A 15,632-nucleotide genomic window follows, 5' to 3' on the forward strand; every position below is an offset into this window, starting at 1 on the left:
GTCCCCTTTGCTCCCACCGCCCCTCCCCTCACTGTGTTGCTGCTCTGTTCTCTTCCCTGTCACTGCTTGCTGACTGTCAGCAGCGAAGACGGAGCGAACTCAGCAGGATAGCATTAGCATGATAGCACAGATTCAGAGGGAATTGCTTGGACCCCGAAACGTTATTTGCAAAGTTTGTTTGTAATGTTCAAAGTTCAAACGTAACTTACTTTTAACCAAACGCGGGTGAAACAGCGTACAGCCGTGCACGCACGCGCGCGCACACACACACACATGGAGTGGACGGATTGATGTTTATCAAAAACAACCCTTGCTTAGCGTTTGCTTACAAAAGCGTGTGCCCAGCATAAATGATAATGCGAATGACCGAACTGGCTGGATTACCGTATTAATATCAGTCAGTCAGTCAAAGCCAAGGAGAATGTTACAATACTAATTCACCATCGAGCAACCTCTGCACTGTCTGAATGTCACACTAACATGACAGAACAACAGGATAAAAACGGATAGCCTGTCTATCCATCCATGAGCAACATATTCTATCTAGCTCTGGTCCAAAGCTCTAATGTGTTGCACGTATTAGAGGTATGGAACAGAGCTACTATCGATCTATCTACAAAGTATTAGCATAAAACAAATTGATTATATAGATTATATGAAAACAAACAATGATAACAATGATATCATGATCAATATCACTATTTTGTGATAATTGCTGAAAGGATAGTGATATAATATTTTGACATATTATTTTCCACCCCTACCTCATATCACTTCATTAAAGAAAAATCACACCCATGTTAAGTGAGGGGCGCTCTTGTCATCATACATCATCAGATATCATCTCATACTGGCCAATCAGAATGCCTGTTGCCTGTGATTGGTTAGCTGATTTGCTCGTTTACATATATTTTCATACATTTTCCCTTAAATGTCAATGGTGTTTAATTTATGTCATATTTAGCAGAATTCTTACGTAATTTCTCTGTTGATTGTCAATGGCTCATTTTGAGATGTGTGGGGACAAAGGCTATATATAGGAGGGCGCCCCTTAAAAATACATCATTTTTCATCGTGCTCCTAAAATAATTTGTGTGCTACTAGATTTTTCACACACGTGCTACTTGGAAAAATGCTAAGCGTCGAGCCCTGGCTGTCACACATATAAACACACACACAGAAGTGTGTGAAAGTGACAAGGGAGATGTCCACACTGACCTGATTTACACAGCAAGTGTTCAAGTGTTGGTTGGGTGAAGAAGTTCCACGTCAGGCGGTATACATTATGCATGTTGTTTTCTATGGGCATTGACAGCGCTGGCTGTGATAATGACACTGACTGAGGCATCCTGCTGTGCTTTCTATTGTAAGCTAGACAAGGTGCTCCTCGGAGCACAGGTCTCCGCCAGGTCAGGTAGGTTATTGTGGGCCAGCAATGGTTCGGAAATCGCCAATCAGGATGATATATGAAAAATCTGAAAACGGATACGTCTTGATCACACGACTATAGAGATAATGTGTACCGATTTGCGCAATGTTTGGACACAATCTGTAGGATTTAAAACATAGTCGCTGCAATGCCTGACGGAGACATGCGTGTGTGTAAAAACACACACACACACACACACACACACACACACACACACACACACACACACACACACACCGACGTGAGACGTCTTGGTTTTCACCATTGGAGCTCACCTCCAGAGCAGAGAATAGCCATGTTTGAGTGCTTAATTAAATCTTTCCTTTCCGCTAGCCCGCGGTGGAGAGGCCACTCTGTCGAGGTCAACAGGGTGCAGGGCAGGCGAAGTGCTGAGACCACCGCGCGCACGCACGCAGGCACGCACGCACGCGCTTACGCACGCACACATGCGCACACGCACGCACACAGTCCCTGCAGTAACACCTGTGATATGACCCAAATAGATGCACCCTCTTTGTCTTGCGCTGGACAGATGAGAATTAAGGTGCTGCCTCACCCAAGAGAGACTGAATTACGTTATTAGTGGATGTAATGAGGCTGAACGCCACAGAGAGGGCCCAACACCGCCATCTGTCTGCAGGGTGAAGGCTATGGAGGACACTCGGTCTCTGGCTGCTGCGTTGTTGCCTTGTTCATCTTGTTCCGTTAATTACTATCACAAGTTAGAAATGAAAGCCACGCACAGAGCTTCTCCTCCCATGCCTGGGAGGAACGGATCGAGGGAGAAACATTATGCAGACAAAAGGATGAGTCTGAGAGAGATGGGGGGTGAGTTTTAGAGTGAGAGGAATAGGAACAGAAAAAAGAAATGAACATGAAGGGGAGGAAGGGGGAGGTAAGGCTTGAGTAAGGGAGAGACAGAGAGCGATGGAAAACATCAGATCAGATGGAGGGTAAAGCGGAGACACACACACACACACACACACACACACACACACAAAGCGGAGAGGCGGAGGGCAAGAGGAAAGGAGAGACAGAGAGACGGAGAGTGAAAGGAGAGGAGAGATGGGAGAGCAAGACAAACCAACCTAGCGCTGGTCAGTGGTGGAAAGTACCTTTAAGTACATTTACTTAAGTACTGTACTTAATTACAATTTTAAGGTACAGTAAATTTCCAATACTTTTACTTGTACTCCCGGATCGAAATATTGTACTTTTACAGCACTTTAATTAATTTGAAAATGTACTTACTTAAGTTACTTTGTATATTTGCATTATTAGTACAAAACATACAGTAACCACTTCAGCCCTGTTATGTTACACATCTACAAGCTCACTTGTTTTTTTTTACTTTGTTTTTATTCAAAAGTTTTCTTTTTTTTACACCAAATAATAATGAATAATTGAACACAAGTAAAACATACGAATCAATGAAAACAAAAAACAGAAGAAAGAAACAAAAAACATAACACACAAAAACAAAAACAAAAAACAGAAAAACAGCTTGACATAACTACTATAGTAGGCTATAGCATTTTACAAGCTCACTTGTAGATCTGCTATTCAAATTATTTGTATACATTTGTGAATGAGACATTCTGCATAATGAGTACTTTTACTTTAAGTACATTTTGTTGCCAATACTTTTGCACTTTAGTACTTTTTAAATATTTTGACACTTTTGCTGTTTGTTTTATTACTTTTCTGGGCCTTTTTCTGCCTTTTTATTGATAGTTTTACAGTAGGCTGACAGGAAATGGGGAGAGACCTATGGGGAGTGACACGCAGCAAAGGTCGTTGCGATCGGGGGTGGAACCTGCTACACTGCTCGAACCAGCCTGGATGCCCAGACGGCATGTGCCAGCCGCCTGGGCCCGGACAGAGTATTTCTACAGTGTATATTATTAATACTTTCACTCAAGTCAGACATGCGAGTACTTTTTCCACCACCGGTGCTGGTTCTGGAAGGGAAGGGCTTGATGAGGTGACCTACTTTGGCCTCTAGACGAAAAAAATACCCAAAAACCCAGAGGGTGCCTGGTGGCTCAGCCTACACACACACACACACACACACACACACACACACACCCACACACACACACACACACACACACACACACACACACACACACACACACACACACACATACACACACACACACACACACACAAAACCCAGAGCTCAGGGTGCCTGGTGGCTCAGTCCGCACAGACAGTACCTTATTGTCGCTGTCGGGCAGCTGGCTGCCTGGCTTATACAGTATATGTCCAAAACACTTCAAGATATATAATGAACGGTATTCCAAATGGATCTCAATGTAGTTTATACAATATTATTTAGTCACAAGCTTTTGTTAATCCTTTTCATTGGTTAAATATTCATAAAACGCACACGGGTGCACAGACCCACTTAACCACTCTCACTTTCACTTTAAAAGACATACGCTTTGTGTAGTCAGAACGGCAATTTTTGCTACGTTTGTGTGACCCTGTGGTGTGGCAAAGTAGGGCATTCATTTACCAAAAACTAAATCATTATAAGAGTTGAAATATTTAGATACAAGGTTTGTGGCCGACAGCAACCATGTGCTCCTAGCGAGCCTGAGGAGCCAGGTTTGATTGCGACCCCTGTCTTGCCTTACTTCTCTCCTCTCTCTGCCCGTGGTTTCCTGTCTGTCTACACTGACCTAACATAAAATGCCACAATCTTGACATTTTAGTAATCTCTCTCTCTCCCTCTCTGTCTCTGTCTCTCTCTCTCTGTCTCTCCATCTCCCTCGTGCCCTGGCTTTGTCATAGTACATGGACAGGAAGGAGGAAGGTGCTAGACCGTGGCTAAATTAACGCTCCTCTCATTGATCTGTCTCTGTCGTGTGTGTGTGTGTGTGTGTGTGTGTGTGTGTGTGTGTGTGTGTGTGTGTGTGTGTGTTTTGTCTTCCTCTGTTTCGGCTTGTGTGTGTGTCTTTTGTTTTTGTCTTCCTCTGTACCTTGACCCCCACGTTACTCCATCACACATCCAGTGTTACTATAATGAAACATTTTCTACTACCCTTTTACACTGACAAACTAAATATAATGGGGACCCACAAACTCCTGCGTGTTACCGGCTGATACCAACAATAAGCCTCTACCGACCTACTTATGATGACTAAAACTAGGACTAAGTATATTGACTAAAATGTTTGGGAGGGACTAGTGGAGAAGAGTTTTCTCTCCTATTTTCAGCCAACGACGTTGCATTTAAAATCTTATGATATTTAGTCAACTAAAACTAAGACTAAAAGAAAACCATTTCACGTGACTGAAATATGACTAAAACTTCATCAAGATGTGCTGTCCAAATCAACACTGCACCCATCTCCTCCGCAGCATCCTGTTTGCAGACATCGAGGGCTTCACCAGTCTGGCATCCCAGTGCACGGCCCAGGAGCTGGTCATGACACTGAATGAGCTGTTCGCTCGCTTCGACAAGCTGGCCTCGGTGAGCGCTACAACAACAACTCCAACACTATATATAATTATATATAATGTATAAGGCCTGTCACAATTATTAATCGTCTAATCACAATTATTGGAGATAATCAAGAAATTATTTTTGCTTGTTGAAAATGAAAATGTCCATACATTTCAAAAAAAGAAACGCAATTAAATCGTTAATCGCAATTATTTGTGTGACAATTAATCGTCAACTTAAAGTTGTAATCGTGACAGCCCACTTCTTATCCTGTGTTTATCAAATCCTCTAACCAGCAGTGCATGGTGCACAGGGGACTTTCAACATGGCGTCCCTATTGTGTGGCATGTCATTATAGGTGAAAAGATATGTTATTTTTGAGTGGGTATGGCTAAACTATTGTCTGTCTGGACATAACATTTTCCTTCTCGCATTGTTGCTTTGAGCCCCTTGTTCATGTACTGTGCACAAGTTACCTAACACGATGTCCCCTGTGGAGAGTTACTTAAGCATTGTGTAACAAGTCAATTTAATTAGTATACACACATTATACTGTTCTCTATAGTAGAACATGCTCTATGCATGACATAACGCATGGTGTGTATTTGGTAGAATTAGGGCCTGATACTGTATTGTGTGTGTGTGTGTGTGTGTGTGTGTGTGTGTGTGTGTGTGTGTGTGTGTGTGTGTGTGTGTGTGTGTGTGTGTGTGTGTGTGTGTGTGTGTGTGTGTGTGTGTGTGTGTGTGTGTGTGTAGGAGAACCACTGCCTGCGTATTAAGATCTTGGGTGATTGTTACTATTGTGTGTCAGGCCTGCCTGACCCACGGGCTGATCATGCCCACTGCTGTGTGGAGATGGGAGTAGACATGATTGAAGCAATCTCGTAAGTCATACACACACACACACACACACACACACACACACACGCTTGTAACAATCGCCCTCTTCACAGCAAGGCAAATTATTAACTAAGGAATAAATCAGCAGGATCGTGGGGTTTACTCTGAACACTATGTAGGGATGCTCAAAAGTTGTAATTGACGAAATCACAGGTAAACAGTACACTTCACAATGACGTCTCTATCTGTCTCTTTCCCTACTAAATGAAATAAACAAACAAGAAAACAAACTCAAACCAACAGTCAATAATTACATTCACCCCCCCCCCTCCCCCCAGTCCCAAAGTCAGTGGACCGCAACTGCGCTTCGAATTAAAAAATAAAATAAAGACCGCGTCCGTCCTCCTCTTCCAACGAGGCGTGCGCAAGCGAGAGTCTACAGTAGTTTAATCCAACGCAATGAACAAAATGCGTGGGGTACCCCTTAGTATTTACAATCCTCCATGAACACTTTGGAATGATCTCACCGGTCGCAGCAGCTCTGTTAGACTCCAACCGCCGGCAGATATATCCCTGATTCCAACGTCGATTCCCGACGGCAGCAACAAGCGCGATGCTATGCTTTACCCGACGGGCCCGACTGTTCTCCAATTGTTACGGCTGCAGATAAATGCGTTTAAACTTTAATAACGGTTCGAACGCTATCTGGCGCCTGGAGCTCCTCTTCTCCTCCGTGTAGGCCTACACCCTGTTTGTTTGGGGGATCCCTCCCGTGTGTCACTTCCTCCCTTAGTAAACTTGGGTGGTGGCATCAATCAGTCACTGACACCTGTCAATCACCTTAGTACCAGACCCGTTACCTTTCATATACAAATAGGAAAGAATAAGACTCCACAACCCACATGTTACATAGCTCTTTTTGAAAATAAATAATATGCACAGAAAATAAAGCAGAACGACATTAATAATGCTTTTGTCACACGCTTGTGCTACAGTGCAAGAACATAGACTCGCACATGCAACCATGCACACCAGTGAATAGACAATGGATGGACATTAAGAAGAGAGATGCACAGTGTGCATGTACAGCTGTAAATACAGTATGCGTGCATGTGTGCTCACAGGAACAACGGGACACACTCGTACAACACACTCTCAAAACAAGTGCACGTGTATATCGCATACATACACTTAATCCACCACCAGACAATGCAGGATTTCACAGTATGGTAATACAACACAGGACAAGCACGACAGGCATTACAACTGAAGGTCACCCAGCGCTGTGTGTGTGTGTGTGTGTGTGTGTGTGTGTGTGTGTGTGTGTGTGTGTGTGTGTGTGTGTGTGTGTGTGTGTGTGTGTGTGTGTGTGTGTGTGTGTGTGTGTGTGTGTGTGTGTGTGTGTGTGTGTGTGTGTGTCTCTATGTCTACAGGCTGGTGAGAGAGGTAATGGGGGTCAACGTTAACATGCGGGTGGGCATCCACAGTGGGCGTGTCCACTGTGGGGTGCTGGGCCTGCGCAAGTGGCAGTTTGATGTCTGGTCCAACGACGTGACGCTGGCCAATCACATGGAGGCAGGGGGGAAGGCAGGGTAAGCAAGCCCCTCCCATCATTCGTGTTGTTCTCCTACCTACAGGGTCGCAAAGCATTTAGCTTGGTATTGATTCCACTTCTTCTAGTAGGCTGTTGTCACTGATGTATCTATCGGAGTCTTCCATGACCTTGTGCATGTGTGTGTGTGTGTCTGTGTGTGTGTGTGTGTGTGTGTGTGTGTGTGTGTGTGTGTGTGTGTGTGTGTGTGTGTGTGTGTGTGTGTGTGTGTGTGTGTGTGTGTGTGCAGGCGTATTCACATCACTAAAGCCACACTGCAGTATCTGAATGGAGACTACGATGTGGAACCAGGCCATGGAGGCGACAGAAATACCTATCTGAAGGATCACGACATTGAGACCTTTTTAGTCCTGGGCTGTAGTCAGAAGAGGGTCAGTGTACCACACACACACAACTGATTACCAGTTAAACCCTCTAGACCAGTGGTTCCCAAACTAGTGAAAATAGCAGTTCTACTATCGCCGACGCGTTCTTTTGATGTGCTCTATTCAGTCTATTGAAATCCCACAATGGCAGACCAGGAAGAGTAACAATACAGGAGCAGAGATAACGCATGTGGAAAAGATACTATAGAATGTGAATGGATTGGAGCTGTTTTGTTATAGCGATCAAGTGATTTCCTAGTTCCTTAAGGTTAACGTAGGTTAACATTCATATTCAACATTCATATTCAACGTATCTGAAATACAAGCCGATGCTGCATCCATTTCCCATGTTATCTTGTGGGGCTGTAGACAGTGCCGGCATCACTGCCTGTTTTCCGGCGTCTAATTTGTTTTGACTTGCGTTGGAGTGGAAAGTGAAATGGCTGCCAAGTGCAGTCAACACGCGGCACTTCTGCCCTTTTGGTTGGCGCGCGGTCAAGGTTCACCATTGTTGTAGGCTCACAGCAAATCAACCCAATTAGAAACAGGTGAGACACATTCTGTACATTCCAAACAGGCCAGCTGCACTGGGCGCCAGGCACTCCCCATGCAGCCCACAACAAACCACACCCATGTATATTTCAAAGATCAATTAGGGCGACTCAAAATAGATGTGAATTTATTTGTATGTATATATGTATGTATTACAGAAAGAAGAGAAGGCCATGATGGCTAAGATGCAGCGGCAACGTGCTAACTCTGTTGATGGTCTGATGCCACGCTGGGTTCCTGACAGATCATTCTCCAGAAGCAAGGATTCCAAAGTCTTCAGACAGATGGTGAGACACACTCTGGAAGCACTTAGCACTCCACACACCCAGCACGCACCAATTTGAACTTCTTAGCGGCTTTCAGTATCCACAGGGTGTCATGCCAATTAAGTACTGTTCATTGTCCGTCTATCTATGTATCTATATCTCGCTCTTTCCAATATGCAGATGTGAGTCTCGGCCTATATTTCTCTCACTCTATCGGTCTCTCTACCTCACTTAATCTCTCTATCTGTAACTATTTCCGTCCCTCTCATCTCTCCTCTCCTCTCTCCATCTCGGAGTGGTGGTGCCCTAGGGATGAGGAGGGTGTAATTTGAAGCCTCCAAGCTTTAATTAAAACATCAGCCTAGCTCTCAGGGATTAGCTGTACAGATGACTCTCTGTATTCTCTGTATTCTTTTTTTTTTTTTTTGTATCACTGCGGTTTCACTCTAGCCATGTGACAATTTCTGTCTTTCTCTCTGCACAATGTGTCTCTTTCTTGGTCACATTCTCTCTGACTCACCCATTGTCTCTCTCTCTCTCTCTCTCTCTCTCTCTCTCTCTCTCTCTCTCTCTCTCTCTCTCTCTCCAGGGCGTTGATGAAGCAACCAGTAAATATAAGTAAGTGTTTTGGTGCTAGCTGCTGCTATTGGCTTAACATTTTAGAGCACACAAAGTCACAAATCAGTGATGCCAATATTTCTCTCCACTCTCATTCTGGGCAAGAGTGTCTAAACGGTAGTACCGCACAAGGAAATTACGTTGACACTTTAAAATCTGTTTATCTGTTTATTTATGAATTTAGCGAGTGTAGTAGAATTAAAAATATTTTCCGGAAGAAATACATACGACAGAAGACCCGCCCCTATAGACACTTGATGCATCACTGTAGTGTAGGTTGTGATCAGGCTTATCTCTTCGCTGATGAGTTAAGGCTGGGAATGAGGCTACCACTCTGTAGGCCGTCATGCGTAGACTACTGTTCCGCAATCATTACACGATCTTCAATACTATATAGAGTAGAACTAGCTGATTCCTGAAATCCCCGTTTGTCATTTCCGTTCATGAAAACATATTTTAAAAGCATGAAAGAAGCATACTAAAATTGTGGGAGACAACAATCTGGCTCGAGGGCCAGTCAGCCCGAGGATGAAAAAAAAACAGCTGTCTAGTACTGGCCCACATGCAGATCAGCCCACCAGGAATTCTCCCCGTAGTCCCGAGGGTCAGTCCACCCCTGGCTGTCTCCAGGTGGCTGCGGCCTTCTGGTAGCTCTGACTCATTCTGCCCTTCACAGAACCGGCCAGCTCCCACACATGCACAGTCAAGCACACAGACATACACAGCGTCCAATGCCCCAGCCATCCCAACCACGGATTGTTTCAGCTGCGACTGTCTGGCAAGTGGTTCTGCAGTATCGAGGCCTGGACTAACAGGCTCCGGGACAGCTTTTTTCCAACAGGCGTATGACACTAACATACTGTCTTATCTGTTATGTTGCACGCACGCACGCACACACACACACACACACACACACACACACACACACACACACACACACACACACACAGCATTTTAGGTCAAATACCCATGTATGTTATCTGGGTTGCAGATACGTTAGATTGTATTGTGGTAGAACAGTTTCCGGATCAGAGGACGTCTGTAAAAAACGTGATCAAATCAAATCCAAGACGGTTTAGTATAATATAGGATTTATAATTAGTTTTTTTCTGCTTTCTGTTCCCAGACAGCGTTTTTGGTAGGATACTGGCAGTGGCAGCAGCCAGCAGCCCTACTGAAGCCAAAATGCTGTGTTGCTTACCGTATATGCGAGGTGTGAGGATGCATTAATTTGCACACTCGCTTGTAAACCGGTTATGCAATGTAGCCATTTGGGGTTCGCATTCACTTGGCTCATGAATCGAGGGACACACGCGTTCTAGCGTGCACGCATGTGCACATCCGTAGCGTGAAAAAAGACTAGCCTACTCCTACTGGAACGCTTGGTGTCCCGTGTAGTGACCAAAACACCACTGTCTAGTCTCTAGTGTCTACTCTATACTATTTGCCTGTAATTGACTTCAAGGACTTAGCAGGAGGGGCCTTTATCATGAATTCAGCATCTGATCAACCCCAATTGAAATCCCATGTTGAGGTCCCTCTATGGAGTGCATATCCCCACACGCAATTTCACTTCTGCCCAGGGAGTATGTTGTAGTCGACATGCTGTTTGTTTACCCCTGCATCTTATTCGGGTCCTGACGGCTGCAACCCATGTATTACACTTACACAGCTTTGGATAGCCCACTCGGCCTGCCGGAGATATGCGCTCCCTTGAGCCATTTCTAGTTTGCTATTTTGGATGAAGAAATACATGTTTGTCTTGTATACACTTGTTTAATGGGATGATACTCTTGTTAATAGCCGCTGTGTTCAGGAGGCCATGAACCCAGAGGACGAGGTAGACGAGTTTCTCGGCCGTGCCATCGATGCTCGGAGCATTGACCAGCTGAGGAAAGACCACGTCAAGAAGTTCTTTCTCACTTTCCAGACCCCCGACCTCGAGAAAAAGGTAAGACGAAAATGGGGAAAGTTAACAAACAAACCTCATTAAACAATACTCAGTCTATGACAATGCTGGGTGAGTTGCACTAAACGGGCGTACAGTGTGACCTGTCCCATGTTCTGTTTCTCAGTACTCCAAGAAGGTGGACGATCGTTTCGGCGGCTACGTGGCCTGTGCACTCCTCGTCTTCTGCTTCATCTGCTTCATTCAGATAATCATCTTCCCGCAGTAAGTCATTTTGTCCAATCTAATACTAGATTAGATCACCATGGTCAAGCCTTTCCCAAAGGAGGAAATTACTTTTTGTTTTTTTTCAGTAATTTTGTTCCGCGAACGGGAAATACAATCCTGGTTTGTTTTGTTTTTTATGAGGACTTAACGACAGTTGGACATCCTGCTAATGACCCTGATTGTTGTCCTCTTCCACAGCACACCGCTCATGCTGGGTCTCTTTGTCACCATCTTCGTCATCCTCATCAACATTCTCTTCATCTGTGCCATTTACTCTTGCGTTAAAGTAAGTTCACACGTTCTCCTCTGGTCTTACACTACACACATAACCAGTGGTGGAAAAATAACTCATGTTTTATTTTTACTTTAGTAAAAGTATCAATGCTGCAATGTAGAAATACTACTACTAAGTTTTCAAATGTATAAAAAATCTTTTGAAAATAGCAGCTCTACATGTACAAGATTGGCTATTTTCAAATGGCCGAAATGTATAGGGCTGAAGTGGGTAATGTATTATTTTGTAATAATAATCCAAATCTACAAACTAGTAACTAAAGCTGTCAAATAAATGTAGTAGAGTAAAAGTTTTCTTTTCTCTGATATGTAGTGGAGTAGAAGTAAACGTATTGGAAAGTGAAAATACCTTGAAGGTGTACTTAAGTACAGTACTAAGTAAATGTACTTAGTTTCTTTCCACCACTGCATATACTAATATATAATGTATATTTATCATGTGTACAGTTGTGGAAGCTAATGTCTGTGTCATTAATTCTTCCCCCATCCCTCTACGCTCCAGATCTTCCCAGCTGCCTTACAGACGGCCACCAAGAACATTGTCCAGTCTCACACCAACAGCACGCTGGTGGGAGTCCTCACCATCCTCCTCCTCTTCATCGCTGCCTTCGTCAACATGGTAGGGCTCTCCTCATTCACCATCATGCATGATGATGGTGTTGGCGCTTACCAAAATAACTAACTTTCAAGCTAATGACGTGAAGAGATGGTGCATCATTATTGGACCAAAACAGTTTATTGATATTTAAAATAGTTTTTAATGATATTGACCAATGGTCTCATGGCATGGCTCAGCACACAAATAGGCAATCATAATCACAATCATAACTAGAAATGCACTCTGTCGAGATGCCAACTTGCGAACCAAGTAGGCCATACATGGCCTACTTGGTGCGCAAGCAGAGCGCGCCATGAGGTGCACTCACCACTGCTGGTACGACTGCTGAGTGCAGATCGCAGTGCTCGCGCAAGTAACAAAACGTGGAGGATGCGTCTACATTCGTACCTGAAAGATACAATAATGTATAATTCAAATCAACCACTAGGGAGCACTAGAAATGCAAACATTGATATATATAATTAATAACAAATCGTTTGAGGACCCGGTTTGAATCTGACCCGCTCTCTCTCTGCCCTCGGTTCCCATCTCTCTATACTGACCTAATGAAATACAGATTAGGGTTAGGGTTAGGGTTAAAAAAAACAAAACAAAAACAATTCACAGGATATGTTTCACACTGTTGAATGTGTTTATGTGTGTAGTATTTTGAAATCGCCCAATAGGGGAGGGAGGGGAAGCTACAGTACCAGTTCCAAACACGTGAATGGCCTGGTGCAAATTGCCATAAACAATTTGTCCAAACATTACGAAACTAGATTCATATATTTAATTAAGCTGTCACCAAAATGTTTTTGTCTCCACCAGGCCGAAGGCATGGGGGGAGAGTATGTTTTGCACTCCGTCCGTCCGTCCGTCCGTCCGTGTGTGTGTCTGTCCGTGTGTCCGTCCGTGTGTCCGTGAGCAGCTAATCTCGGCCACCGTTAACCCGGTTGATGCCAAATTTTGCACACACACTCCCTGGATGCCAACGATGAACCTCTGCCCCAAACTTTCCAGAACGGCCTGTTATAGCGCCACCAGGAGGCCGCTTTGTGCAAAACAAGTTTTTGCACAGTACACCTACAGATTTCGTCCAAACATCACGCAAATTGGTACACAGTCTCTCTAGAGCCATTCAACGAAACCAGTCTTTCAGATTTCTCAGACTCCATCCTGATTGGTTAAGATTGGCTTCCAAAGTTCACAGGAGTGCTCAGTTTCAAACAAAATGCTGCAAATCATGAACACATCGCGTGATTTCCGTGAAATTGTGCACCCACATTCCCACTAGGCCGAGGACGAAATGCCACATGAACAATTTCAACTCAGCCTCAAGGTGGCGCTATAACTGGCCGAAAACTGTTTTCACCTCTAACTGCACGGATCTGTGGATAACTTTGTATGCCAACTCCCTAGAGGCCAAGGAAAAACCTTTGCCTGGAATTCTTCACATCTGCTCATCCTGGTGGAGACCTGTGCCCAGAAGGGCACTTTTTCTAGTTCTATCTTTTTTCTTTAAATTGTGACCGTATGTTGCAGATTTACTATGAAAACCTGCAAAACCTATCCATCCGTCCGTCAGTCGGGTCTCGCCATCATATATGGTTGTCAGTCCATTACGCCTCGTGACATCACGCCACGTGACACGTCAAACCACCATATATGGCCGTCAGTCCATCACACCTCGTGACACGCTCCATATATGGCCGTCTCCATATATGAAGATCACAACACTGACCTCATCATACCCTGGATAGCCATACATAGAGAAGACTGGACACCTAGATCTGCACATATGGAGCCAGCCAGCAACTCTACATCTGACCTCAAACTCTTAGATCTCCATATATGAAGCTGACCTGTTTTGACATTCCATATGTTGATCCTTCCCCACCCGTCCTTCCTCTTCGATGTGTTTTGACTGATACCTGTCCATTTAAAGTCCCGCCCCAAAGTTATTAGTGCAGCCGCAACCGGCGAAAATACGCCCGGGAAATGAAGACCCGGCCCTACCTGGCCCCTCATCAAACACTGTACACTCAAGACACTGCCCCCGCTGCCACCCATATACAGTATATTCATATATGGAGTTGACCTGTTTTGACATTCCATATGTTGACTGTTTCATGTAATCAATTCCCAACAGATCTCCAAACCTGTTGTTTTGGGGAGCGCTGGTTTCAGTCCATTCAACCTCCTCTTGTGTGTTGGCTAGTGAGGTGCACCCTAGGAGACATTTATACTTCATTGCGCAACAGTACTGCACACAGAGAACAGCTGATATACAATCTCACATCGCATCACGGATGAGACTGTTGGGAGAGTAGAGGTCTGCATGTGCGACACCATTGCGGGGCGAAGCATACATTATACTTGATGGGCTGCAGGTGCGCGTGGAGCCGTGCATAAACAGGCTCTGCTGCCGTGATCATGAGCGCACCACCCATTCTTATTACAGCTACTGGAGTTGTGGTTTTGAAGACAACTGCTTTGAATTGCTATTATTGTTCACACATAACAGAAACTAATTGATTATATATTGAAAGATCACAATAAAAATCTTAATCATTCTTCCTCCACACTGGGAGAAAAACAGCATCTGAAAGTTTGATGGGGCTTAGAACTTTTCCATTGCATCTTATGAGAGGTGGGGTTCTTGTGCTTCCGGCCTGCGCGTGCATGCTGTGGTCATCAGTGCTTAATCGGCAATGGAAATAAGTCAAAAGACTTTCTTGTGTTCGTATCCTTGACGTTTTTCCGATGAACATGATGTAACTTGTTTTTCCTGCATGACGTCTAATCAAATCAAATCTGTCCGCGTTTCAAATACCCCTGAATCGCGATGTTTTTGAATTTTTGTGGTGTTCTTTTCACTCCTTTTCCTGCCAGTTTACCTGCAACACAGAGAGCATCCTGGACTGTGCATCAGGAGATCCTGATGTCCCAGTAACGATATGCCTGCTGCACAACCTGACGAAGACCGCAGAGGACGGCTTGACCCTCTGTCCCAGCCGGGCCAACTCCTGCCATTTCCCTGAGGTCGGCTCTATGTGTGTGTGTGTGTGTGTGTGTGTGTGTGTGTGTGTGTGTGTGTGTGTGTGTGTGTGTGTGTGTGTGTGTGTGTGTGTGTGTGTGTGTGTGTGTGTGTGTGCGTGTGTGCGTATGTATGTTTTGGTGTGGGTGGCTGGATGCGTGTGTGCACTCACAACATTCCCCTGTCGAGTGCCTACATGTTTACTTGCTTTACAGATTACACATTTTGTTCCTGTGCAATGGGTGCTGTATATAGCATACCATAAAAATTAAAGGAGAATGAGTAGTACAGGTGAAAAAGTACATAACTCCATCCCGAGCGCAGCACAAAAAAATTACAAAATTCCGAGCAATAAAAAATAAGCGATTTTGCGTAAGATATTTTCAGATAG

At 44.4% G+C, this 15,632-nt stretch overlaps 1 protein-coding gene across 9 annotated transcripts in view; it reads left to right on the top strand.

The window, feature by feature from the left end:
* LOC310861872 (adenylate cyclase type 6-like) overlaps positions 1 to 15,632 on the top strand; it is a 62,285-nt gene that overhangs the window by 36,157 nt on the left and 10,496 nt on the right. For all 9 annotated transcript variants that reach the window (XM_083769565.1, XM_083769568.1, XM_083769567.1 and 6 more), the window contains 11 exons: positions 4,799 to 4,910; positions 5,640 to 5,767; positions 7,157 to 7,315; positions 7,565 to 7,706; positions 8,411 to 8,539; positions 9,108 to 9,136; positions 10,940 to 11,087; positions 11,212 to 11,309; positions 11,511 to 11,598; positions 12,109 to 12,225; positions 15,097 to 15,246. In XM_083769565.1, coding sequence (XP_083625691.1) covers positions 4,799 to 4,910; positions 5,640 to 5,767; positions 7,157 to 7,315; positions 7,565 to 7,706; positions 8,411 to 8,539; positions 9,108 to 9,136; positions 10,940 to 11,087; positions 11,212 to 11,309; positions 11,511 to 11,598; positions 12,109 to 12,225; positions 15,097 to 15,246 — 1,300 coding nt within the window. The remainder of the gene's footprint in view (positions 1 to 4,798; positions 4,911 to 5,639; positions 5,768 to 7,156; positions 7,316 to 7,564; positions 7,707 to 8,410; positions 8,540 to 9,107; positions 9,137 to 10,939; positions 11,088 to 11,211; positions 11,310 to 11,510; positions 11,599 to 12,108; positions 12,226 to 15,096; positions 15,247 to 15,632) is intronic.

Source organism: Protomyctophum parallelum, assembly GCF_964188405.1.
Source record: "Protomyctophum parallelum genome assembly, chromosome: 7".
NCBI lineage: Eukaryota > Metazoa > Chordata > Actinopteri > Myctophiformes > Myctophidae > Protomyctophum > Protomyctophum parallelum.